Here is a 24,191-nt window from a genome sequence, read left to right on the forward strand (position 1 = left end):
GGAATGCTCAGCATGCACTGCTCAGGCTCAATGGCTGCACCCTCAGCATAGAAGCACAGAATGGTCAGGGTTGGAAAGGACCTCAAGGCTCAGCCAGTTCCAACCCCCCTGCCATGGGCAGGGACACCTCACACCACAGCAGGTTGCTCACAGCCACATCCAGCCTGGCTGCAAAAACCTCCAGGGATGAGGCTTCCACCACCTCCCTGGGCAACCTCTGCCAGTCTCTCACCACCCTCATGGGGAAGAACTTCTTCCTAACATCCGATCTGAATCTCCCCACTTCTAGTTTTGCTCCATTCCCCTCAGTCCTATCACTTCCCTGGCACCCTAAAAGTCCCTCCCCAGCTTTCTTGGAGCCCCCTTCAGATACTGCAAGGCCACAAGAAGGTCTCCTGGGAGCCTTCTCCTCTCTACACTGCACAACCCCAACTCTCTCAGCCTGTCCTCAGAGCAGAGCAGCTCCAGCCCTCTGCTCATCCTCATGGCCCTTCTCTGGACACCTTCCAGCACCTCCAGATCCTTCCTGGAACAGAGGCTCCAGAACTGGACCCAGAGCTCCAGGTGTGGTCTGAGCAGAGGGGGAGCAGAGGGGGAGAATCCCCTCCCTGGCCCTGCTGGCCACACTTCTCTTGCTGCAGCCCAGGCTCTGCTTGGCTCTCTGGGCTGCAAGTGCTCACTGCTGGCTCCTGCTGAGCTTCTCATCCACCAGCACCCCCAAGTCCCTCTCCTCAGGGCTGCTCTCAAGCCAGTCCCTGCCCAGCCTGTATCAGTGCTTGGGATTGCCCTGACCCAGCTGCAGGACCTTGCCCTTGGTCTTGTTGAACCTCATGAGGTTGCCATGGGCTCACCTCTCCAGGTCATCTAGTCCAACCCCCCTGCAGCTAGCAGGATACAAGCTGGAACCCAGGAGGTTCCAGCACAACAGGAGAAGGAACTTCTTTACCGTGTGAAGGTGCTGAAGACCTGGAGCAGGCTGCCCAGAGAGGTTGTGGAGTCTCCTTCTCTGGAGGCTTTCAAAGCCAACCTGGCTGTGTTGCTGTGTGGCCTGCCCTGGGTGATGCTGTTCTGGCAGGGGGATTGGACTGGATGACCTCTGGAGGTCCTTCAGGCCTTTCACCAAGACACTTCCACTTTTTTTGCAGAGCCTTTTTCCCTGGCAGGAGAGGAAAGGCTTGGCTGCCTCACCTGTCCTTAGCCCCCCATCTGCCAGACCTTCCTGGGACAAGCAAACCCACTTGAGCTGAGCAGGAGGCTTGCTCCAGCCCAAGCACTGTTCCCTTTTGCTGCTGCTTTGCTGCACAGTGACATCCAAAGCCACCGACCCAGCCCAGGGCCCGGGAATGCAGCATTCCAGGGAACTTTTCTGAGCTCTACAGACCTCCTGGGGCAACAAAGGAAAGCATGTGAAGCAGGCAAGATTTTTCCCTTCCCAGAGTCCCCATGAGAAGAAGCCTTGCTGGAGCTGCTGGGTGCCATCCAACACCCCCAGCCCCTGCGCGGCTCCGGCAGCGCCAGCCCCAGCCTGACTCCTCCAACCCACTCGGGTTCCATCACCCAGGGCCAAGCCCTGCTTTGGCAGCCAGACTCCAGGCCTGCTCCAGACTCTGTTTCCAACTCAGACAAGTAGCTATGGCAACCCCAGGGCTATTTTCAACCATTCCCACTCAGCTGAAAGGAAAGCAGAAGAGACACCAAGGCCACCCCATCACCCCTCCTGCAGCAGAGGGGGGACAGCCCTGGCTGCTCACCTCCCTGCCCTGATGGAAACTTCAGCAAAGCTCCAGCTTCCCTCTGGAGTGACTGCTGTGGGTCTCAGCAAGAGAAATGCCCTTGTTTGGCTCTCATACCCAGAGAAATCCAGAGTGCCAGTATGGGGTGGGTTGGAAGAGACCTCTGGAGATCATGCAGTCCAAGCCTCCTGCTCCAGCAGGGCACCCACAGCAGCTTGCCCAGGAGCACAATGCCCAGGGGGGGTTGGAAGATCTCCAGAGAAGGAGACTCCACAACCTCTCTGGGCAGCCTGCTCCAGGGCTCAGCACCCTCACACCAAACAACTTTCTCCTCCTGTTCAGGTGGAACCTCCTGGCTTCCAGTTTGTGCCCATTGCCCCTTGGCCTGTCACTGAGCACCACTGACAAGAGTCTGGTTCCATTCTGTTTTCCCCCACCCTTGAGCTCTTGCTGAGCACTGAGGAGATCCCCTCTGGGGCTGCTCTTCTCCAGGCTCCACAGCCCTGGGTCTCTCATGCCAACTTGGGTCATACTCCAGAGCTGGCTGCCTCCAGTTTGGTTCCTTCTTCTGGCAGTGACCTTCATAGAATAGAATCATAGAATCAAAGAATCAGCCAGGTTGGAAGAGACCTCCAAGCTCCTCCAGTCCAACCTATCCCCCAGCCCTATCCAATCAACCAGACCATGGCACTGAGAGCCTCATCCAGGCTTCTCTTGAACATCTCCAGGGATGGTGACTCCACCACCTCCCTGGGCAGCACATCCCAATGGCAAATCTCTGGGAAGAACTTTCTCCTCACACCTAGCCTAAACCTCCCCTGCACAGCTTGAGACTGTGTCTTGTTCTGGTGCTGGTTGCCTGGGAGAAGAGCCCAACCCCCACCTGGCTACAGCCTCCCTTCAGGGAGTTGTAGACAGCAATGAGGTCTGTCCTGAGCCTCCTCTTCTCCAGGCCAAATGGATGGATCCTATGGATGTGCTCCAGAGGCACACAAGGAGAGGTGCCATGAAGATTGGTGCCACCCAGCACAGCCTTGCCAGCACAGCCCATCCTGCCCCCAGGCTGTGATAGCAGCAGCAGCTGAGCACAGGCATGCCCATGTCAGAATTCTTCTGCTTTGCTGTTTGCAGGGGGGAGCCTTGGCTGAGGCACCTACTGTGGGCTTTTCACAGTCTCACAGAGGAAGGCTGATGGCTTTGGCAGTCATGTGGCTCAGGGAGATGGAGCTTCACAACCAGCCTCAAAGACCAGAGCATTTGAAACATGCTGCAGGACCTGGCCAGGCTGGAGAGCTGGGGGAGAGGAACCTCAGGAAGGTCAATGAGGGCAAATGTAGGGTTCAGCACCTGTGGAGGATTAACCCTCTGCACCAGGACAGGTGAGGGGTTGACCTGCTGGAAAGCAGCTCCAAGCAGAAGGACCTGAGAGTGCTGGGGGACAAGAAGTTCCCCATGAACCAGCAGTGTGTCCTTATGGTCAGAAAGGTCAAATGGTGTCCTGGCATGACCAGAAGGTCGAGGGAGGTTCTCCTCCCCCGCTACTCTAGCCTGGTGAGGTCACATCTGCAGTCCCGGGTTCATTTCTGGGCTCCCCAGCTCAGGAGAAACAGGGATCTGCAGGAGAGAGTCCAGTGGAGGCTACAAAGCTGCTGAGGGGCCTGGAGCAGCTCTGTGAGGAGCAAAGGCTGAGAGCCCTGGGGGTGTTGAGCCTGGAGAAGAGCTCAAGAAGTGTGATGAAGAAGAGAGGGGATCTGAGCAATGCTCAGCAACAGCTAAAGGGTGGGGGGCAAGAGGCTGGGGGCAGACTCTGTCAGTGGTGCCCAGGGACAGGACAAGGGGCAATAGAAACAAACTGTAACCCAGGAGGCTCCAGCTGAACAGGAGGAGAAACTTCTTTGTTGTGAGGGTGCTGGAGCCCTGGAGCAGGATGCCCAGAGAGGTTGTGGAGTCTCCTTCTCTGCAGAGATTCCAACCCCCCTGGGCATTGTGCTCCTGGGCAAGCTGCTGTAGGTGCCCTGCTGGAGCAGGGGGTTGGACTGGATGAGCTCCAGAGATCCTTTCCAACCCAAACCATGCTGGGACTCTGGGATTTGGCACTCCTTCCTAACTTTGTAGGTTCACATTTCCAAGCTGGGCAGTGTTTATCAGCCTCCTTCCCAAGCATGTGTGGCACAACACTTGGTGAGCAAGTCAAGACTTTCACTTCTCCTTGTTCTGCCCAGGGCTGGCTGCAAAGGGCAGAAATTTGTCACATGAATCAATCTGCATGGCCAGCAGCTATGGCACAGAGGCAGGCAAGTGTGAGGTGCCATGAAGGGGAGAGCAGGGGAAGTCTGCTCACATCCTCTCCTCCCCAGGCTGCAGTCAGAAGCACACTGGCTGGGCTGGGCTTGCTTTGCAAACCAGAGCCCACTCTATGTTCCTCTGAGGGTTTCCTGAGCCTTGGGGCTCACCTCAGGCAGCCAGGCAAGGGCTGCCAGTTTCACTGGGCATGCCTGGCATCAGGGCTTGACCTGCAGCTACCAACCCCACGGTGCAGCACCACACTTTGGGGGGACATGGATCAAGCTGCCACCAGTCCATGTGCTCAGCCTTTACCTGAGCTCCCCACACGTGCCCCAGCACCCTGCAAGCCTGTGGAGCCATTCTGCCACCTCTGAACTCCTGGTTACCAGCCAGAAGGTTGTGAAGGACAGGAGCTGTGGCAGTGACCATCACTCCTGCAGAGCCAAGCTCTGCCCTGTTGGCAGGCTCAGGAAGCACCTTAGGAAGCATTTTCAGGCCAGCCTGAGGTGGGGGTTTAAGCTCACACAAGTCACTGGAAGGTGCTCAGCAGTTTGCAGGTTGGTGCCACAGCCTTGCCAGCAGAGCATGAGAAGAGGGCAAACAAGACAGAAGCATTTTCCATGTCACACAGCTGCCCAGCACATCAGCTGCAAGCTGCTCTGCAGCTTCCTGAAGGCATCTGATACCCAACAGGCACAGACAAGCTGCAGCCCAGTGCTGGCTGTGTCCCCTCACCCCTCCTGCATGCCCCTGTGTGGAAGCTCTGTAATAAGCACCAACCAACTTCCCACTGCATGCTGCAGCTCAGCCTGGGTACAGCACCTCCTTACTCTCCACCAGCAAGCCCTGACCCTGCTCTGCGGCAGCCTGCAGGCAGCATCCTCCCCTAATCACACCAGGGCATGGCACAGAGCCTGAGCTTTGCCTTCCAGCCTCTCAGGAGAGGCACTGCAGGGCAAAGCTGCAGAGTGCCACCAGCACTACCAGAGCAGAGAGAAGGAGCCAGGCTGTGACAGCAGATGAGCTGCTCTCCCCTGCTGGGAGCATGCACAGAGAGGGCAACACCCTCCCCAGGTACTGAGTGTGCCATGGGCTGTGCCACCAGGGACACCAGGAGCTGCAGTCCTCTTGCCACCTGCTGCTAGCTTGCACTGCCCTGGTGCTGCACCAGCACTCGTTCCTCGTCATGAAGAGAATCACAGAATGCACTCAGAGGGAAGGGACCCTCAAAGGTCATCCTGGCTAACCTCCTGCAGCCAGCAGGGACACCTCCACCTACAGCAGGCTGCCCAGAGCACATCAAGCCTGGCTTTGGCTTGACTTCAGGGATGGGACCTCAACCTCCCCGCCGGGCAAACCAGTTCCAGCGTTCCCCCCTCCACGGTAGGGAACTGATTTGTCACCAGCTTGGGCAGCTGCTCAAGTTCTGAAGGGTCTGGAGCAGGTTCAGGCAGCAAGAGAAAACTCTCAGCAAGGTGGCAGCAAACCTCCAGCCAAAACAAACAACCCGGGTCTGTAGAGCCTCCCCACTTGAGCTCTGAGGACAGAAGCCAGGCTGTTCCAGCAGTGTGGTCCTCTGGCTGTCCAGGAAATCGACTGATTCCTTCAGCCTGCAGCACAGAGAGGTGGATTGCTGTTTCCTGCCAGTAAAGAACACGAAGTACTGAAGTGCTGTAAAGATCTCTTTGCTGGGAGCAGAGCCTCCCCACGCTGCAGTCTCACCAGAGCAAGCCAAGGTCTGCTCCCAGAACAGCTGCCTTCTGGCCCAGGATGAAGGCAGGCCAGAAGGATGATTCCCATCCCAGCATGTTTAGGAGACAGTGCAATTAGTGTGGCTTCACAGAACAGCAAAATCATTCCTTGGTCTAATATCTGAAAGGCAGAATTCTATTCCCCTACAGATCTGACCACAAGCCCAACAGTACTGGTCAGGTGCAGGATTAGCTCCTGGGCAGTCTGAGCTCTCCTGGGTTACACTTGGAGCACCCCATGTGAACCTCAGCTCTGTCACAGGAGGATATTCACTGATCCCATCAGCTCCTTCTCCTAAGGGAACAGGGTTGGTGGTGCTGGATCAGAAGGCATGAAGCCCCCCTCCTGCCTGTGGAGGAAGAGGGGCTCACTGCTGAGCCTCAGTGCCAGGTGGTGCCATGGGCTCACCCAGGGCTTCCCACCACATCTCCACAAGCATCCTGTGCCCACACACTCAGGTGCTGGAGCTCACAAACACAATGGCTGCAGGAATGCATTTGGGTAATGGCTGCAGGCTCTGCAAGCTCAGCCTCTGCTGGGAGAGGAGCTGGAGGCTGGCTGGAAAATCCAACAGGGAAACGGATCAGGGGTTTGGGGCTGCAGGGAAAGCCTGGGGTGGTGAGACCAGCTCTTGTTTGCTCTTGTGAGTCCAGGGGAGGCTACAAGGATACTGAGGGGTATCTCTGTGAGGAGCAAAGGCTGAGAGCCCTGGGGCTGTTGAGCCTGGAGAAGAGGATCTGGTTGGCTTTTTGGGGGGCCAGGGAGGGGATTCTCCCCCTCTGCTCCACTCTGCTCAGACCACACCTGGAGCTCTGGGTCCAGTTCTGGAGTGGAGTCTCTGTTCCAGGAAGGATCTGGAGGTGCTGGAAGGTGTCCAGAGAGGGGCCACAAGGATGAGCAGAGGGCTGGAGCTGCTCTGCTCTGAGGACAGACTGAGAGAGTTGGGGTTGTGCAGTGTGGAGAGGAGAAGGCTCCCAGGAGACCTTCTTGTGGCCTTGCAGGATCTGAAGGGGGCTCCAAGAAAGCTGGGGAGGGACTTTTGAGGGTGTGAGGGAGTGATAGGACTGGGGGGAATGGAGCAAAACTAGAAGTGGGGAGATTCAGCTTGGATGTTAGGAAGAAGTTGTTCCCCATGAGGGTGGTGAGAGACTGGCAGAGGTTGCCCAGGGAGGTGGTGGAAGCCTCATCCCTGGAGGGTTTTGCAGCCAGGCTGGATGTGGCTGTGAGCAACCTGCTGGAGTGTGAGGTGTCCCTGCCCATGGCAGGGGGGTTGGAACTGGCTGAGCCTTGAGCTCCCTTCCAACCCAAACCATTCTGTGATTCTTGCTACCCATCCAGGCCTGTCCCTCTTGTCCCCAGGACCAAGCACAAAGCAGAAAGTGCAGACCCCAGCAGGAGAATGGCCTCCCAGGGCCACAGGCTGAGGCAAGAGCCTCTGTTTGAAGCACAGATGCAAAGTGCATTCATTGGTTTGCTGGAACCACCATAACTTGTGAAACCACTGCCCTAGGCTTTGGAAAGTCCCCACATGCAGCTTCCACCTCTCCTGGAGATACAAGTGCAAAACTCAGCTTGCTCTTGGCCAGAGCCAGGCAGAGCAGGCTGCCCACAGAGGTTGTGGAGTCTCCTTCTCTGGAGCCATTCCAAACCCTGATTGAAACAAAACATTCCTGTGACCTTCTCACCTCAAGCCTTGCCCTGGCTGATGCTGCTTTTGATTTCAGGGCCATGAGCTAAAACAATGCTTATCAACTTTGATCCAGAGCCAGCAAAAGTACAACTTCTGTCATTATTACACCAGACATGACTCAAGTCTGGGTTATCTGCAATGGCAACAGCTCCTCAGAGCTAATCTATTCCAGAGTCTTCTTGGCTGGAATGCTGTAGGTTTGAATCTGGAGCTGATGACCACCAGGGCATGGATTCCAGCAGAGGGCAAAATCCAGGCACGTTGCAGGGGAGGAGGACAACCACACTCCTCTTCAGCTGCTTAGGGGCCATGACCAAGATGTTTTACAGAGGGAGCTGAAGAATCACAGCTGGGGCTGCTGGAATTTCAAAGAGCCATCAAGGGGAAGCATCTGGCAGAGCTGTTGGGTGGCTGTAAGACTCTCCATGCCACCAAGCACATGAGGGATTGCCTTAATACTCTTATCTACAAGTCCTCCTCCCAGTGACTTCCTGCCATCCTGAGTGATAAAAAGGGCTCCTCAGGCACTGTTGAACTGGTTCCAAGTTTCCCATTCTGCCTGCTGAGTGCAAGAGAGCTGAGGAGAAATGACCTGCAGAAGATGACACAGTTCCCTCCTCACTGTTTGCTTTCCAGGAACTTCTGCTCCCTGCTGAAGCAGGCTTTGAGTTCCTGGGATTCCTCTGCCATGTGTTATCTATCAAGTTTGGCACCAAGTGTTAAGAAATTCCATGTTGCCAACCACAGGCAGCAAACCAGAATTGTGCCCTAAGGCCCTGCAGGATGAGTCAGGCAAAATGGGAACCTGAGAAGCACTTTTGGTGCTTCACTTCATGCAGGATTCAGAACTCTAGAGGAATGTGCTCTGGTGCCCAAGAAGGCCAAGGGCAGCCTGGGGGGGATCAGAAGGGCTGTGGTCAGTAGGTCAGAGAGGTTCTCCTCCCCCTCTGCTCTGCCCTGCTGAGGCCACATCTGGAATATTGTGTCCAGTTCTGGGCCCCTCAGGTCAAGAAGGACCTCAGGGAACTGCTTGAGAGAGTCCAGCACAGAGCCACAAAGCTGCTGCAGGCAGTGGAAGATCTTCCTTAGGAGGAGAGCCTGAGGGAGCTGAGGGCTCTGGAGCTTGGAGAGGAGGAGCCTGAGAGGTGACCTCATTGCTGGGGATAAAGATGTGCAGGATGAGTGCCCAGAGGCTGGAGCCAGGCTCTGCTGGGTGATGCCCAATGCCAGCACAAGGGGCAGTGGTGGAAGCTGAGGCAGAGGAAGTTCCATGGGAACAGGAGGAAGAATTTTTTCCCTGGGAGGGTGACAGAGCCCTGGAGCAGGCTGCCCAGGGGGGTTGTGGAGTCTCCCTCTCTGGAGATATTCAAAGCCCACCTGGCTGTGTTCCTGTGTGATCTGCTCTAGGTGACCTGCTCTGGCAGGGGGTTGGACTGGATGAGCTTTGGAGGTCCCTGCCAGCCCCTCACATTCTGTGATTCTGGGACTGATCTGTGTCACTTGTGCACAGACAATGACTCCAGCAAGCAGCACATGTGCTGCCTTTTAAAACACAGACAGAAAATAACCCAGAAATAGTGAGAGGTGAGAAGAAAAGGAAACTGAAGCCTTGCCAGATGTTCCTGTTACAAGGGCTCATTCATCTTCTTCTCAGCCCTGTGCCAGCTCCAGTCAAACTCCAGCTCCCCTTCTCCAAACACAGCTGATGATGAGCAGGAGGAGGAGGTGAGTGCTACTACAGCTCCTTGCCAGGCTGTAACCCTCACATGGTGCTGTTGAGCTTATTGCTCAAAAAAAGCAATACCAAAAGCATCTTGGTGACCTACTGAGACAGGAATATATTGCATAAAATGAGCTTACAGTTTTTCAGGCTATGGCAGGGGCACTGTCCCCATCTGGTGCTCTTTCTGTCCCTTTGTGACAGCTCCCTAATGATCCTCTACTGAGCCCCTACCCTTGCAGCTGGGGGTTGGTAGCCTGTTGGCTTCCCTAACACCACTGGAGGTAGGGTCTTCTTCCATTTCTTGCCTGCAGCTCTCCCAGAAGAGCTCCTGTGCTGGTCCTCAATGCCAGAGTGCCTGTGCTGGGCCACAACTGCCCTGTGCTGGGCTGCAGAGTCCCCACGCTGGGCTGCAGCCACCCAGCAGTCCGGACTCCACCTCCAGCCTGCAGCTTTCAGCATCTCCCAGACTGCTGATTTTAATTGCAAAGCCAGTTCCTGGAGGGCTGCAGGAAGGGGGAGGAGGAGACAGGCAGCAAACAAGGAGGGGAAAATCCCCAGTGAGGTCCAGTAGCAGCCAGGAAAAGCAGGGATGGGAGCAGTGCAGCACAGATGGCTGACAGGGGAGAGAAGATGCAAATTCCTCTGGAAATGAAATTTCTTCACAGGCACCTCATGCAAAATCAAGCTGTCTTTAGCTCTCACTTTGCTTTTCCCTGAGACACACTCATGTGCCCAGCTCAAAGCCTACAGTTGTCCCTGTGGGCAAACCTCCTACTGGTGCAGTACTGGAGCCACCAGCAGGACCTTGCCCTGTGAGTGGTAAGAGCCAGGCTGGGAGGTTCCAGCTGAGGGTTTTCATCCTCTTAAGATGCACATTTCTGTTCTGTACATATTCTGTACCTGGACTTCCACAGCAGCTTTCTCAAGTCACCCATGCAAACCCTTCCTCTCATGGCACTGCTGACACAGGCTCACAGGATGTCAGGGGTTGGAAGGGACCTCTGGAGATCTTCCAGTCCAACCCCCTGCCAGAGCAGGACCAGAGAGTCCAGCACAGGGCACACAGGAACACATCCAGACAGGGCTGCAAAGGCTCCAGAGAAGGAGACTCCACAACCTCTCTGGGCAGCCTGCTCCAGTGCTCTGGGACCCTTACAGTGAAGAAGTTCCTCCTCATGTTGAGGTGGAACCTCCTGTGCTGGAGTTTCCATCCATTGCCCCTTGTCCTATCCCAGGGCACAGTGAGCAGAGGCTGTCCCCTCCCTCCTGACCCCCAGCCTTCAGACATTTATAAACCTTTATTAAATCCCCTCTCAGTCATCTCTTCTCCACACTAAACACCCCCAGGGCTCTCAGCCTCTCCTCACAGGCAGTGCTCCAGTCACCTGATCATCCTTGTAGCCCTCCCTTGGACTCTCTCCAGCAGATTCCTGGCCCTCTTGAACTGGGGAGCCCAGAACTGAAGGCAGTACTCAAGATGAGGTCTCACCAGGGCAGAGTAGAGGGAGAGGAGAACCTCCCTGGATCTGCTGACCACACTCTTCCTGCACCCCAGGACCCCCTTGGTCTTGTCCCCCAGGGCACATTGCTGTCCCATGCAGAACTTGCTGCCCACCAGCACTCCCAGCTCCTTCTCCTTAGGGCTGCCCTCCAGCAGATCCCCTCCCAGCCTGTCCTGCTGCAGTTTATTCTTCCTTCCCAGCTGCAGGACTCTGCAATTCTCCTTGTTGACACCACTGAAAGGTTCCAGACCCAGAGCAGTTGGGGCCATGAACATTGATCTCAGTCCCTGGCAATTCAAACCCATGGCCATGGAGACTCTGAACACCTCTGAATGCAACCAGCACCCCTGGGGTTCAGCCCAGTGAGGCAGAAGCAACCAGAGCTCACAGCAGCAAGGAGAAGGATGGACTGCCCTGGGGGTGCCTGGTGTCCAGCAGGGCACAGCAAGCTGCAGGCAGAGCTGCAGGCAGCAGGAGCAGGCTGCAGCGGGGCAGGCAAGGCTCCTGGGGCCTCATCACACTGCTTACCACCACAGTCTCACAGTACATTAGAGGTTGGAAGGGACCTCCAGAGATCATCCCACCAACCCCCCTGCCAGAGCAGCATCACCCAGGGCAGTCTGCACAGGAATGCATCCAGGTGGGGTTGGAAAGTCTCCAGAGAAGGAGACTCCACAACCCCCCTGGGCACCCTGCTCCAGGGCTCTGTCACCCTCACTGTAAAGAAGTTTCTCCTCATGTTGAGCTGAAACCTGTTCCAGTTTGTCTCCATTGTTCCTTGTCTTATTCCTGTACACCACCCAAAAGAGCCTGGCCCCCTCCACTTGACCCCCACCCCTCAGCTACTGATAGACATTGATCAGATCCCCTCTCACCTTCTCTTCTCCACACTAAACAGTCCCAGGGCTCTCAGTCTCTCTTCACAGGGCAGATGCTCAAGTCCCCTGAGCACCTTCATGGCTCTCCCTTGGACTCTCTCCAGCAGGTCTCTGTCTTGAACTGGGGAGCCCCAAACTGGACACAGGATTCCAACGCCCCCCTTGAACTCCCCAGGCTGCCTGCAAGGAGTGGCACCAGCCCACAGTGCCCTCCTGAGCAACTGCTTCCACCTGATGAGCTGCCTGGGCACATCTTCAGCTGCAGTCACCCAGCACCCCCAGTCCCTGTGCAGCAACAGCAAAACCTGGGGGCACCAAGTGCCCTGGCAGCAGACGGGGCTCGGACTGCACAGCATCATGGCACCAGCTGGGGGTAAGAGGACCTTGCTCTGCAGAGTGACTTACTGAAGGTAGGACTAGCAAGGCCTGAAGGAGCAGGCTGCTTGTCCCACCTTGCACTGCACATCATACCTGCTTGCCATGGGCCTGGGGGTTCCACAGCCTGATCTGCAAGGTGCCACTGATGTGAGGAGCTCACACCTTCATTTCACTCAGGAGGAACCACCTCCTCAAGCACCTTTGACTGCTAGGTGTGCAGGTACTGGGGCTTAAAATGAGAAGTCCTCAAGCCCTGAGCCTTCCTGTAAGCTGCTTGGCCTCCTAAAATCCTGCTTCTGCCTGCCTAGGACAGGTCACACAGGCAGCTTTAGCAAAGCATAGGGCTGAGACCTGGCATTCTGCTTGCCAGGCTGCATCCTCTGAACTGTCCTCCCTACCTAAAGACCATCAGCTCCTGGTCTAATCTTAAAACACTCTGCAAGAGCTCAGGACCAAGTTCAGGACCATAAAAGCCTGACAAGAGGGTACTGGTAACCAGGAGCCTTTGGCCAGCATCTCCATTTGAGCAAGCGATGCACATAGTGAGTGGAAGAGGGCTTGGGCTCACCAGCAGGACTCTTGCAAGGAGAGAATCATGCTCCAAGACCAGAGCCTGCAGCTCTGAGAGCTCTGCTGAAGCCCAGCCAGCTGGAAAACCAGCAGCAGTGACCTGAGCCATGGCAGTTCCCCAAACACATGCAGGCAAGCAGCAGTCATGTCCAGAGAGGTGATCATCCAGACACAAACAGCCAGCCAACATTGCCCCTACCAGCATGCTCCTGGCTGGGGGACACTGCTTCATTGGAGAGCATTTTAGTCCTCCTCTCCCTGTCTCAGCCTGCCTGGCACCCATTCACATGGTCTTCATCTATACTCTAGCTCAGGACCTCACCAAAGAGACAACTGAAGGCTGTTTCCTGGGGCTGCCCTTGATGCTGGCCCAGAGGCTTTTTCTCCCTGCACTCCAAGGTTTATTTTTACTCCTCAGTTATCTTGTTCTGAGGGCCTGAGGCTGATTCCTTCCTTTTGCAGAGAGCACTGGGACAAAGCAGGGAGCACAGGATTAAGGCTGAGGCAATCCCAGTAAGTATGAAAAAGAGTTCTTCCCCTAGTACCAAGAAATACAAAGTCACACACAGAGGTTGTGTTCCTGAGCCACAGCAGCCTCCCACCCACAGCAGTGTCCCCTCCTCAGTGCCTTTATGGCAGCAGCAGGAGGGGCAGAGGGTTGGTGTGCTCAGGGCACACCTCAGAACCCCTCACTGCAGGTCTGCTTTATGGATCTTGCTTCCTGCTTGTCCTCCAAATTCAAGGTCATCTCTCTTCACACCCCTTGATATCAGCAAGTGTGCAGCAGATGGCTTGGCTGAAAGCTCAGCTCCATCCTTAGAGGTCACAGGAGAGCCCTCTAGATCCTCCTGCCTGCCCAGGACTATCACACAACCAAGGCCATGCTCACAGTCACCACCTCAGCTCACAAAGATGTACTTGGACGTGGGACCAGTGCTGGGACCAGGCTTGTTCAACATCTTTGCTGGTGCCATGGACAGAGGCATTGAGTGCACCCTCAGCAGGTTTGCTGATGACACCAAGCTGTGTGGTGCAGCTGACAGGCTGGAGGGAAGGGATCCATCCAGAGGGACCTGGACAGGCTGCAGAGCTGGGCACAAGCCAACCTCAGGAGGGTCAACAAGACCAATGGCAAGGTCCTGCAGCTGGGTTGGGGCAATCCCAAGCACAAATCCAGGCTAGGCAGGGACTGGCTGGAGAGCAGCCCTGAGGAGAGGGACTTGGGGGTGCTGGGGAGGAGAAGCTCAGCAGGAGCCAGCAGGGAGCACTTGCAGCCCAGAGAGCCAAGCAGAGCCTGGGCTGCAGCAAGAGAAGTGTGGCCAGCAGGGCCAGGGAGGGGATTCTCCCCCTCTGCTCCACTCTGCTCAGACCACACCTGGAGCTCTGGGTCCAGTTCTGGAGCCTCTGTTCCAGGAAGGATCTGGAGGTGCTGGAAGGTGTCCAGAGAAGGGCCACGAGGATGAGCAGAGGGCTGGAGCTGCTCTGCTCTGGAGACAGACTGAGAGAGTTGGGGTTGTGCAGTCTGGAGAGGAGAAGGCTCCCAGGAGACCTTCTTGTGGCCTTGCAGGATCTGAAGGAGGCTACAAGAAAGCTGGGGAGGGACTTTTTAGGATCTCAGGTAGTGACAGGACTGGGGGGAATGGAACAAAGCTGGAAGTGGGGAGATTCAGACTGGACATGAGGAAGAAGTTCTTCCCCATGAGAGTGGTGAGAGCCTGGAATGGGTTGTGCAGGGAGGTGGTTGAGGCCCCATCCCTGGAGGTGTTTAAGGCCAGGCTGGATGAGGCTCTGGCCAGTCTGCTGTAGTGTGAGGTGTCCCTGCCCATGGCAGGGGGGTTGGAACTGGATGAGCCTTGTGGTCCCTTCCAACCCTGACTGATTCCATGATTCTATGATTCTACTTGGTGCAGCTCCCCTCAGCTGGGGAGCAATCATCCTTCCCTCTGGAAGTGACCACGATGAACTCATCCTCACCTGTTCATTTCTCTAGGTGGCAAAATGCCTCCATTCTGATCCACAATGGTCCCAGCTACACACCAAGTGCTCCTCAGCCTGCAAGCCCAGAACACAAACCATGAACCCTTCCCTGAGTTGCATCTATGCAAGAACCAGTGCTGGGGAAAATCCAAGCAAAACCTGACAGGGAGACTTTTGGATATGTTTTGGTCAATCCTCAGCTGTCCAGGACATTTTCAGGATGAGGAAACAGAAAGCAAACCTCCTTCTGTTTGCTGCTCTGGCAGTGGCTGGGTGAGGTCAATGTTTGGAGGGAGACTGTATAAAGAGAGAAGTCTCCATGTCCATCCAAGGGCTTGGAAAATAGCCCCAGGCTGGCGCCAATTCTGGGGCCATTCCAGGTGTCAGACAGAAGTGAAGCCACAAGTGGCACCTCCCAGGGTCCTTCTGAAGCACAGATGAAAAATGAAGTGAGGAAGGAGAGAGAATCCAACCACCCAATGGCCCTTTCCTGAGCACCAAAGCAATCACAGAATCACAGAGTGTTAGGGGCTGGAAGGGACCTCCAAAGCTCATCCAGTCCAACCCCCTGCCAGAGCAGGTCACCCAGAGCAGGTCACACAGGAACACAGCCAGGTGGGCTTTGAATATCTCCAGAGAGGGAGACTCCACAACCCCCCTGGGCAGCCTGTGCCAGGGCTCTGTCACCCTCCCAGGGAAAGAATTCTTCCTCCTGTTTCCATGGCACTTCCTCTGCCTCAGCTTCCACCACTGCCCCTTGTGCTGGCATTGGGTCCTGAGGTCCTTCTTGACCTGAGGGGCCCAGAACTGGACACAATATTCCAGATGTGGTCTCAGCAGGGCAGAGCAGAGGGGGAGGAGAACCTCTCTGACCTACTGACCACAGCCCTTCTGATCCCCCCCAGGCTGCCCTTGGCCTTCTTGGCCACCAGAGCACATTGCTGGCTCATGGTCACCTCCCATCCACCAGGACCCCCAGGGCCTTTTCCCCTTCACTGCTCTCCAGCCTGTACTGACACCTGGGGCTGTTCTTTCCCAGCTGCAAGACTCTTCACCTTATTTCCACCATTAGATTAAAGCTGAGCCATCAGGGATCTGGGAGATGAAAACTCAGCTACAGAGAAACCAAAGTGAGATACATGAGAGAGAAGTCATGCAGCCAAGTTCCTAAGGAAAAGCAGCAGGGATCCAACCACAGCTGAGGTCTGGTGCCCAGATACAGCTCAGAGGAGAACAAAAGCAACACCCATCTCACTTGGGCTGAATTCTCAGAGGCAGCAAAGGTTTCTCTGAACCTTCCTGCACTTTTCTAAACTCTGGAGGAAAGGCAAAGACTGAAAAAGAAGAGAGAAAAAAACCCCACAATGAAATATTCAGAATGTCCCTGCAGTCTCAGAATTGTTTTTCCCAGTGGCTGCATGTTTCCAGAACAAAGCCATTCAGACCAACTGGTAAGGATCATGTTGATGGCTTCAAGGAAGGAAAACCTCAAACAAAGCCTATCCAGCCCCTTACACTGACTGGGGAGGGGCTCAGGAAACCCCCAACACCCCCTCCTCACTCAGCCATCCCTCCTAGGAGCCACAGCTGGGAAGGCCCCCGGGCTGCAGACACCTTCCCTCTTCAAGCACAGAGTGTTCCTGGGGCCAAAACACCCTCCCCAAAATGGGAGCACTGGTCTGCAGCCCTCAGCACCCTGCTGAGAGCCCACCCCACAAAACCAGAGCTCCTGCTTCTGGTCTCCTGGGCTGCATGAAGAAGAGTGTGGCCAGCAGGTCAAGGGAGATTCTTCTGCCCCCCTCTGCTCTGCCCTAGTGAGGCCACATCTGGAGTACTGGGTCCAGTTCTGGGCTCCCCATCTCAAGAGACACAGGGAACTGCTGGGGAGAATCCAACAGAGGCTGCAAAGATGCTGAGGGGCCTGGAGCAACTCTGTGAGGAACAAAGGCTGAGAGCTCCTGGGGGTGCTGAGCCTGGAGAAGAGCAACCCCAGAGGGGATCTGAGCAATGCTCAGCAAGAGCAAACTGGACAGGTGACACCAACTGGAAAGCTGGAGTCAGTTCACTGCTCCCTTGGGATAAGCAGCCCCTCCCTGTTGGTGATGTGGTTCCTTTTCCCCATAAGGAACGGAGCTAGAAATAAAAAAGAAGACAGCACAGAAGGCTTGCAGCTACTCAGTCACTTCTAAAGGTCTGCCCCTCCTAATGGCATCCCTCTGGATGCTGTGTGCCCAGCTCAAGGCATTCTCTTCAAACAGCTGGGGCACTGCCACCATGCAGGTGAGACTGGCTTTGGAGCATTGCTCTGCTGAGCTCAACCACTCAAGACCTGACTCAGGTGAGAGCTGCTGGCACCAACTGTGAGGTCAACATTTGCCACAAAACCAGAAATGTAAGGGAAAGGGAAAGGAACACCATCACCACTCATAGAATCACAGAATGGTCAGGGTTGGAAGGGACCTCAAGGCTCAGCCAGTCCCAACCCCCCTGCCATGGGCAGGGACACCTCACACTACAGCAGGTTGCTCACAGCCACATCCAGCCTGGCTGCAAAACCTCCAGGGATGAGGCTTCCACCACCTCCCTGGGCAACCTCTGCCAGTATCTCCCCATTTCCAGTTTTGCTCCATTCCCCCCAGTCCTATCACTCCCTGACACCCTCAAAAGTCCCTCCCCAGCTTTCTTGGAGCCCCCTTCAGATACTGCAAGGCCACAAGAAGGTCTCCTGGGAGCCTTCTCCTCTCCACACTGCACAGCCCCAACTCTCTCAGTCTGTCTCCAGAGCAGAGCAGCTCCAGCCCTCTGCTCATCCTCATGGCTCTTCTCTGGACACCTTCCAGCACCTCCAGATCCTTCCTGGAACAGAGGCTCCAGACCTGGACCCAGAGCTCCAGGTGTGGTCTGAGCAGAGTGGAGCAGAGGGGGAGAATCCCCTCCCTGGCCCTGCTGGCCACACTTCTCTTGCTGCAGCCCAGGCTCTGCTTGGCTCTCTGGGCTGCAAGTGCTCACTGATGGCTCCTGTTGAGCTTCTCATCCCCCAGCATCCCCAAGTCCCTCTCTTCAGGGCTGCTCTCCAGCCAGTCCCTGCCCAGCCTGGATTTGTACTTGGGATTGCCCAGACCCAGCTGCAGGACCTTGCCCTTGGGTCTTGTTGAACCTCATGAGGTTGTCATGGGCTCAGCTCTGCAGCCTGTCCAGGTGCCTTTGGATGGATCCCTTCCCTCCAGCCTGTCTGCTGCACCACACAGCTTGGTGTCATCAGCAAACCTGCTGAGGGTGCACTCCTGGACCTCCTATATCCTTTGGCTGCAGGGAGGTGGGGGTTGATCTCTTCTCTCTTGCATCAGGTGATAGACTGAGAGGAAGTGACCTGAAATTGTGCCAGGGAATGGTTATGTTGGAGATTAGCAAAGATTTCTTTTCTACAGGAGTGGTCAGGGATTGGAAGAGGCTGCCCAGGGAGGTGGTGGAGTCACCATCCCCAGAGGTGTTCAAGAAAGCTGTGGCTATGGCACTTGGGGACATAGTTTAGTGGCCACAGTGGTGTTGGATTGATGGTTGGACTCTATGACCTTAGAGATCTTTTCCAACCAAAACAATTCTATCACCCTGTAAGAGTCATGGGATGCTGTTTGTGTTGGGACCTAGAGCCTCAGCTCCAGACCTGCTCTGCTCCTGTCTCCCTCAAACTTCTTGAGTAGATGGAGCAGGCAGCTCGAGCTGTTTAAGGGCCACCCAGGCAAGCCAGGAAGAAATGGCACTCGTGGGAGCAATCAGTATTCTGAGGAGAACATTTTGTGCCAGGTCTTGGAAAAGGAGATACAGCTCTTGGTGGGATGAAGAGCGGCCTGGCAGTGGAGCTGCACAGGGGCTAATTGACAGTGATGAAGTCTGCACTCATTACAGCAAGAAGCCTTGCACAAAGCATGCAGTCAGCACTCACTGCAGATGGCAGAGCAGGCCAGAGGCAAGGAGGAAACTCCTTCACTTGCCACAGCTGATCATCAACACCATCAGCCTCCAGCCCTCACAAAACACAAAGCAAGAGGCAGTCCTGCTTTTCCCTACCACTCCTCAGGGGGATTGGAGTCCATCTATCAAGTTCCTGCAGGCAGGAGCTCAGGCAGCCTTTTCAAGCACAGGACAAATCTCACAGCAAGTGCTGTAAATATTTTCCCAGCAGCAGCACAACTGCTCCAAAGGCTCTGCAGTGATTACATCCAGTTGGGAACTGGAGGACCCCAGCAGAAAATAATTAAATCCTTTTGTGCAGAGGAAGATGGTTCTCTACCATCACCTCAGAAAACAAAAACAAGTAATGGAAGGGAAAAGTTGGGAGGTTAACAAATCATCACCTGAAAGGAGGCTAAAACACCACCAGAAAGCAAACCCAGAGCAAGGCAGGCAGCAGTGAAAAGGTCTCTGCTGTGTCACAGAGCTGAGAGCAGGCAGCTGGAGCTTTGCTTGACCTACTGCCCACACGGACCAGCAAGAAGACAGAAGAGTAGAAATGCCCCCAGGTCATTATGAGTAAATGCTCTCAGGCCATGGGCACTGGGAGCACCTCTTACCTCCTGATACCCTGGGGCTGGCGTGGATAGAGTTGGGGTCCCCGTCCTCCTCGGGGTGGTAACGGTAAAGGGTCTGTGACTGCTTCTGGGACACTTGGCTGTGGTCCTCCTTCAGAGCGAGGGGAGGAGAGGTGGTGGCACTGAACCTGACCTTGGGGAGAGCATTGCCCTCCTGGCTGGCATGGGAAGCTTTGGCCCAGCTGGGCTCCGTCAGATTCACCTCCTTCATGCCCAGATCCAGGCTGTTGCCTGCCTCCTCTTTCCTGGCATGCTTCTTCATTTTAGAGTGAGGAGCTCTTTCCTGCTCCTGCCCCTCTTTGTCCCGCTGCTTCCCCTTTGGCCTCCTCTCCAGTTCCTCCAGATGTCTGGGTGTCTCAGTGGTGGCCGTTGTGTGCTCCAGCGCAGCACCGGTGGTTACTGCTGCTTCCTGATGCGTGGTTTGCTGGAGGGATGCTGCAGTGGTGCGGGGCACCCTCCTCTGCTGGCTTCTGTCCGTGGCACTGTGGCCCTCAGAGGGCACCCTGGGCATGAGCGTGGTGCCTGGGGTGGATGGCTCCTGCGTGCCCCCATCGGCCGGAGCCAGCGCCGAGGGAGCCACGCTGGCGGGCAGGTAGTCATAGTCCTCACCCTGCTCTTGGCTGAGGCTCTCCTGCTCCAGGTGGGATGAGTAACTCCTGTATTTCTTTGGAGATTCCACCTGGGTGCTGTCTGCCTCGGGCGCCTCCTGGTCGTAGCTGTAGGGATCGTCGTAGTGCCTCTCCGGTTCGCCGTCCTCGGCGTCCAGCGGGCTGGCGGTGTTCAGGGCGAAGGAGTCGCAGTCCGGCAGCTGGTAGCACATCAGCTCCCCGCCGGCGTTGGGGCAGTGGCAGACCTTGCAGGGGGGCATGTGGAAGGTGTGCCCCGCCACGTACTTCTGGCCCTCGTGCAGGCAGCCGATCCTGCCGCACTGCGGGCAGCCGTCGGCGGGCACCACCGCGTCAATGCAGTTGGGGGGCAGCTCGGGGCACAGCATGAACTGGCAGCTGATCTTGCCCCCCCCCTTGGGGCAGGAGCACTCGGTGCTGCCGAAGTCCACGAAGTAGGACTGCCCCTCGGGCACCTTGCCGTTGAGGAAGCCGACGTTGACGCAGTCGTAGTACTGGTAGCCCTCGCAGGGGCAGCCCTGCTGCAGGCAGGTGGCGCAGCAGGCGCCCGGCTCCAGCACCTCCTCGATGCAGTTGTCCAGGGGCTGGCACTCGGCGCCCGTGCAGTCCCTCTGGGCGCGGGACGCACTGCCCCACAGCAGCACCAGCAGGGTGGCACCCAGGCAGCCCCGCTGCCAGCGCTGGTACCTGGCCATGGCCTTCCCCAGCGAGGATCCCGAGCTGCCCTGCGAGCCTGCGCTTTCCCCTAGACGGCTGCGGGCTCAGCTCCCAGTCTGCGGCGCTCTCCCGAGTTACCTTCGCTCATGGGTCCTGGAGTTATGAAAGAGAACTCTGTTAGAGGCTGTACTCAGCACATATCCTGTTAAGCATCAGAGGGCTTTAAAAGTTGGGACAAAAGCCAACATCTGGAAACCTAAGTAGGAAATTAATCATAATGTCTTCCAAGAATTGTAGGCGCTGCCTTTGGAGCTGCACGCTGCCCCCCACCCCCATCCTCAAATGCAAAGGAAGGAAAAGAGGAAGAAAATGAGGAGGAAAGAGAGTGAAAAGAAGAGATAAAGAGAGAGAGAAATGGAAAGAAAGGAAAGAAGAGAAAGGAAAAGAGAAAGAAAGGAAAGAAGGGAAAGAAATGAAAGAAGGGAAAGAAGGAAAAGAAGGGAAAGAAAGAAGAGAAAGAAAGGAAAGAAGAGAAAGAAAAGGAAGAAGAGAAAGAAAAGAGAGCAGAGAGAGAAGGAGAGGAGAGGAAGAAAGGAAGGAAGAAAGGGAGAGAAAGGAAAAAAAAGGAAGGCAAGAGAAAGAGAGGAAGAAAGAAAGAAAAAGAGTGAGAAAAAGAAAGAGAAAGAAAGAAGAGAAAAGAAAGAGCAGAGAGAAGGAGAGGAGAGAGGAAGAAAGGAAGGAAGAAAGAGAGAGACAAAGGGAAAAAAAAGGAAGGAAAGAAAGAGAAAGAGAGGAAGAAAGAGAAAAAAAGAGAGAGAGAAAGAAAGGAAGGAAATAAAGAAGGAAGAAGGGAAAGAAGGAAAAAACAGAGAGGAAGGAAAAAGGAAGGAAAGGAAGGAAGGAAGGAATAAAAACCTATGACTGTTGCCCTCTGAATCCTCCCAGAACACACCAATGTGTCTCAGTCACCAGAAGCCTTTCTGCTTCAACGCCTTTCTGTCCATCTCCCCAGCTGGCAGCAGCCAGCCTGGCTGGCAGGGCAGCAGTAAACACCCCCTGCTTCCCCTGCAGAGCTCACTGCAAGGTAATTACCCTCTGTATTTTCATGACAAAGACCCAAATCTTAAAGATCTTAGACAGAACTCAGCCTTGAGAGGTGAGAATTTGTCTGTCCATACATGTTAACTCCAAGCAGGAGGGCTTCTCCTGCCTCCTTCCCCCTCTCAGCAAGCTTCACTTCAGCCTTCAGCACTGACAGTCCTTCCTTGGCCCCAGCAGCACCAAAATGGAACTTCTCTGTGTCCTGTGTGGTTACAAATCCTGCCAGCTCCCCTGGAACCCACATTAGAGGCTGCAACCTCAGCTCCCAGGAGCTGGCAGAGCTCCACAGCAGACCTGGAGCACACAGAGGGATGACGAATGTGTGTGCAGAGGACGCTAACAGCAGCTGGGGACAGGCCACTTCTGCTGTTGGCACCACCAGAGATGCTTTATAGTAAATCTGCATCATCAGCAGAAGCTATGGAGAGACACACAGACACCTACAGATGGACAGATGGAGGGGCAAAGTGCACAGAGGAGAGGAAAGCTGCTTTGTAACTACTAAACCCTTGGACCATAGGAAAATTGAAGGGTTAAAGTAAATCAGCTGTTGTCCTCTCTGTCAACACCATAGAGCACTGCATCCAGTGCTGCTGCCCCCAGCACAAGAAGGACATGGAACTGCTGGAGAGGGTCCAGAAGAGGCCACAAAGATGACCAGAGGGCTGGAGAACCTCCCCTGTGGGCACAGACTGGGAGAGCTGGGGCTGTTCAGCCTGGAGAGGAGAAGGCTCCAGGGAGACCTTAGAGCAGCATTCCAGTACCTGAAGGGGCTTCAGGGGAGCTGGGGAGGGACTTTAGACAAGGACTGGGAGTGCCAGGATGAGGGACAATGGCTTTGAGCTGGGAGAGAGGATGGGGAGACACTGGCACAGGTTGCCCAGGGAGGTTGTGGATGCCTCCTCCCTGGAAGTGTTCAAGGCCAGGCTGGATGAGGCCTTGAGCAACCTGGGCTAGGTGTCCGCCTAAAGCATTTGATGATCTATTCTCCTTCCCTCCCCTCTCCTCCCCTCCCCTCCCCTCCCCTCTCCTCTCCTTTCCTCTCCCCTCCCCTTCCCTCTCCTCTCCTTTCCTCTCCCCTCCCCTTCCCCCTCTCCTCCCCTCCCCTCCCCTCCCCTTCCCCTCCCCTCCCCTCCCCTCTCCTCTCCTCTCCCCTCCCCTCCCCTTCCCCCTCCCTCCCCTCCCCTCCCCTTCCCCCTCCCCTCCCCTCCCCTCCCCTCCCCTCCCCTCCCCTCCCCTCTCCTCTCCCCTCCCCTTCCCCTTTCCTCCCCTCCCCTCCCCTTCCCTTCCCCCTCCCCTCCCCTCCCCTCCCCTCCCCTCCCCTCCCCTCCCCTCCCCTCCCCTCCCCTCCCCTCCCCTCTCCTCTCCTCTCCTCCCTCTCCTCTCCTCTCCTCTCCTCTCCTCTCCTCTCCTCTCCTCTCCTCTCCTCTCCTCTCCTCTCCTCTCCTCTCCTCTCCTCTCCTCTCCTCTCCTCTCCTCTCCTCTCCTCTCCTCTCCTCTCCTCTCCTCTCCTCTCCTCTCCCCTCCCTCTATTCTATTCTATTCTATTCTATTCTATTCTATTCTATTCTATTCTATTCTATTCTATTCTATTCTATTCTATTCTATTCTATTCTATTCTATTCTATTCTATTCTATTCTATTCTACTCTACTCTGGTCTAGTCTAGTCTAGTCTAATCTATTCTATTCTATTCTATATTCCTGTTCTACTCTATTCTATTCTATTCTTAACACTCACAGATTCATAGAATTGTCTGGGTTAGAAAGGACCTCAAAGATCAGCCAGTTCCAACCCCCCTGCCATGGGCAGGGACACCTCCCACTAGATTAGGTTGCTCCAAGCCCCATCCAGCCTGGCCCTGAACGCTGGCAGGAGTGGGGCAGCTGAAGTGCCTCTTTAAGTGGTTTGTCACCCAAGGAATGTCACTGGTAGGTGCTCCAAAGGCCACACAATCAATGAGGAGAAGGAGTTACACCAGAGTTACAGAGTTCCAATGTCTCATCACCCTCACTGGAAAGAATTTCTTCCTCATCTCCAGTCTCAGTCTCCCCTCTCCCAACTCAAAGCCATTGCCCCTCATCCTGTCAGTCCCAGCCCTTGTCAAAAGTCCCTCCCCAGCTCTCCTGCAGAGTTACAGCCTACAGAATGCTGTAAAATTAGCAGTGATTGTTTTGCCAGCACCCCTCCCACCAGCCAAAAATGCAAAGCACTCCCTGGGCACTCCTCGAGGGGGTGCAGAGCAGCCACATCACCCCAAGAACAATAAACCACACACGCAACAGGAGCCCTGCCAGCAAAGCCATTCAGACAGACTCCTCTCCCAATCACTCTGGGCTCCCCCCCCAGCCTGTCCCAGCCTGCTGGAGAGCAGCCAGGCTCTGGGAGAAGCTGCCTGTTCCCATAAGATAGGGCCAGGCTGTGCTAGGAATTCCCACAGCTCTGCCCTGGGGCTGGGGGCACTGCGGCATCCTGCAGAGCTACAGCTCCTAGAGGGGAGAGGTTTCCTACCAGAACCTGAGTGCAGATGTTGGGTCTGGAGGGAAAGAAAATTGTCAGGAAGTATGGAAAATGGATGTGAGAAAACCCTCTTGTTCAGAACTGCTCTCAAAGTCAGGAGATTTCCTAGGAAGGAGAATTTCCATCGACTCTCCAGAACCCAGCCTGGACATTCATAATTTCTCCTTCCTTCAACAGCTTCTCCAGGTAACTCCAACCTGTACTCATCAC

General features: G+C 55.5%; 1 protein-coding gene across 1 annotated transcript in view; it reads right to left on the minus strand.

The window, feature by feature from the left end:
- Window positions 1-20,399, minus strand: part of FBLN2 (fibulin 2) — an 85,537-nt gene extending 65,138 nt beyond the window's left edge. The window contains exon 1 of the mRNA XM_054387335.1: window positions 19,061-20,399. Within this exon, the coding sequence (XP_054243310.1) occupies window positions 19,061-20,399 (1,339 nt within the window). The remainder of the gene's footprint in view (window positions 1-19,060) is intronic.
- Window positions 20,400-24,191: the final 3,792 nt, after the last annotated feature.

The sequence above is a fragment of the Indicator indicator genome, chromosome 15, assembly GCF_027791375.1.
Source record: "Indicator indicator isolate 239-I01 chromosome 15, UM_Iind_1.1, whole genome shotgun sequence".
Taxonomy (NCBI): Eukaryota; Metazoa; Chordata; class Aves; order Piciformes; family Indicatoridae; genus Indicator; species Indicator indicator.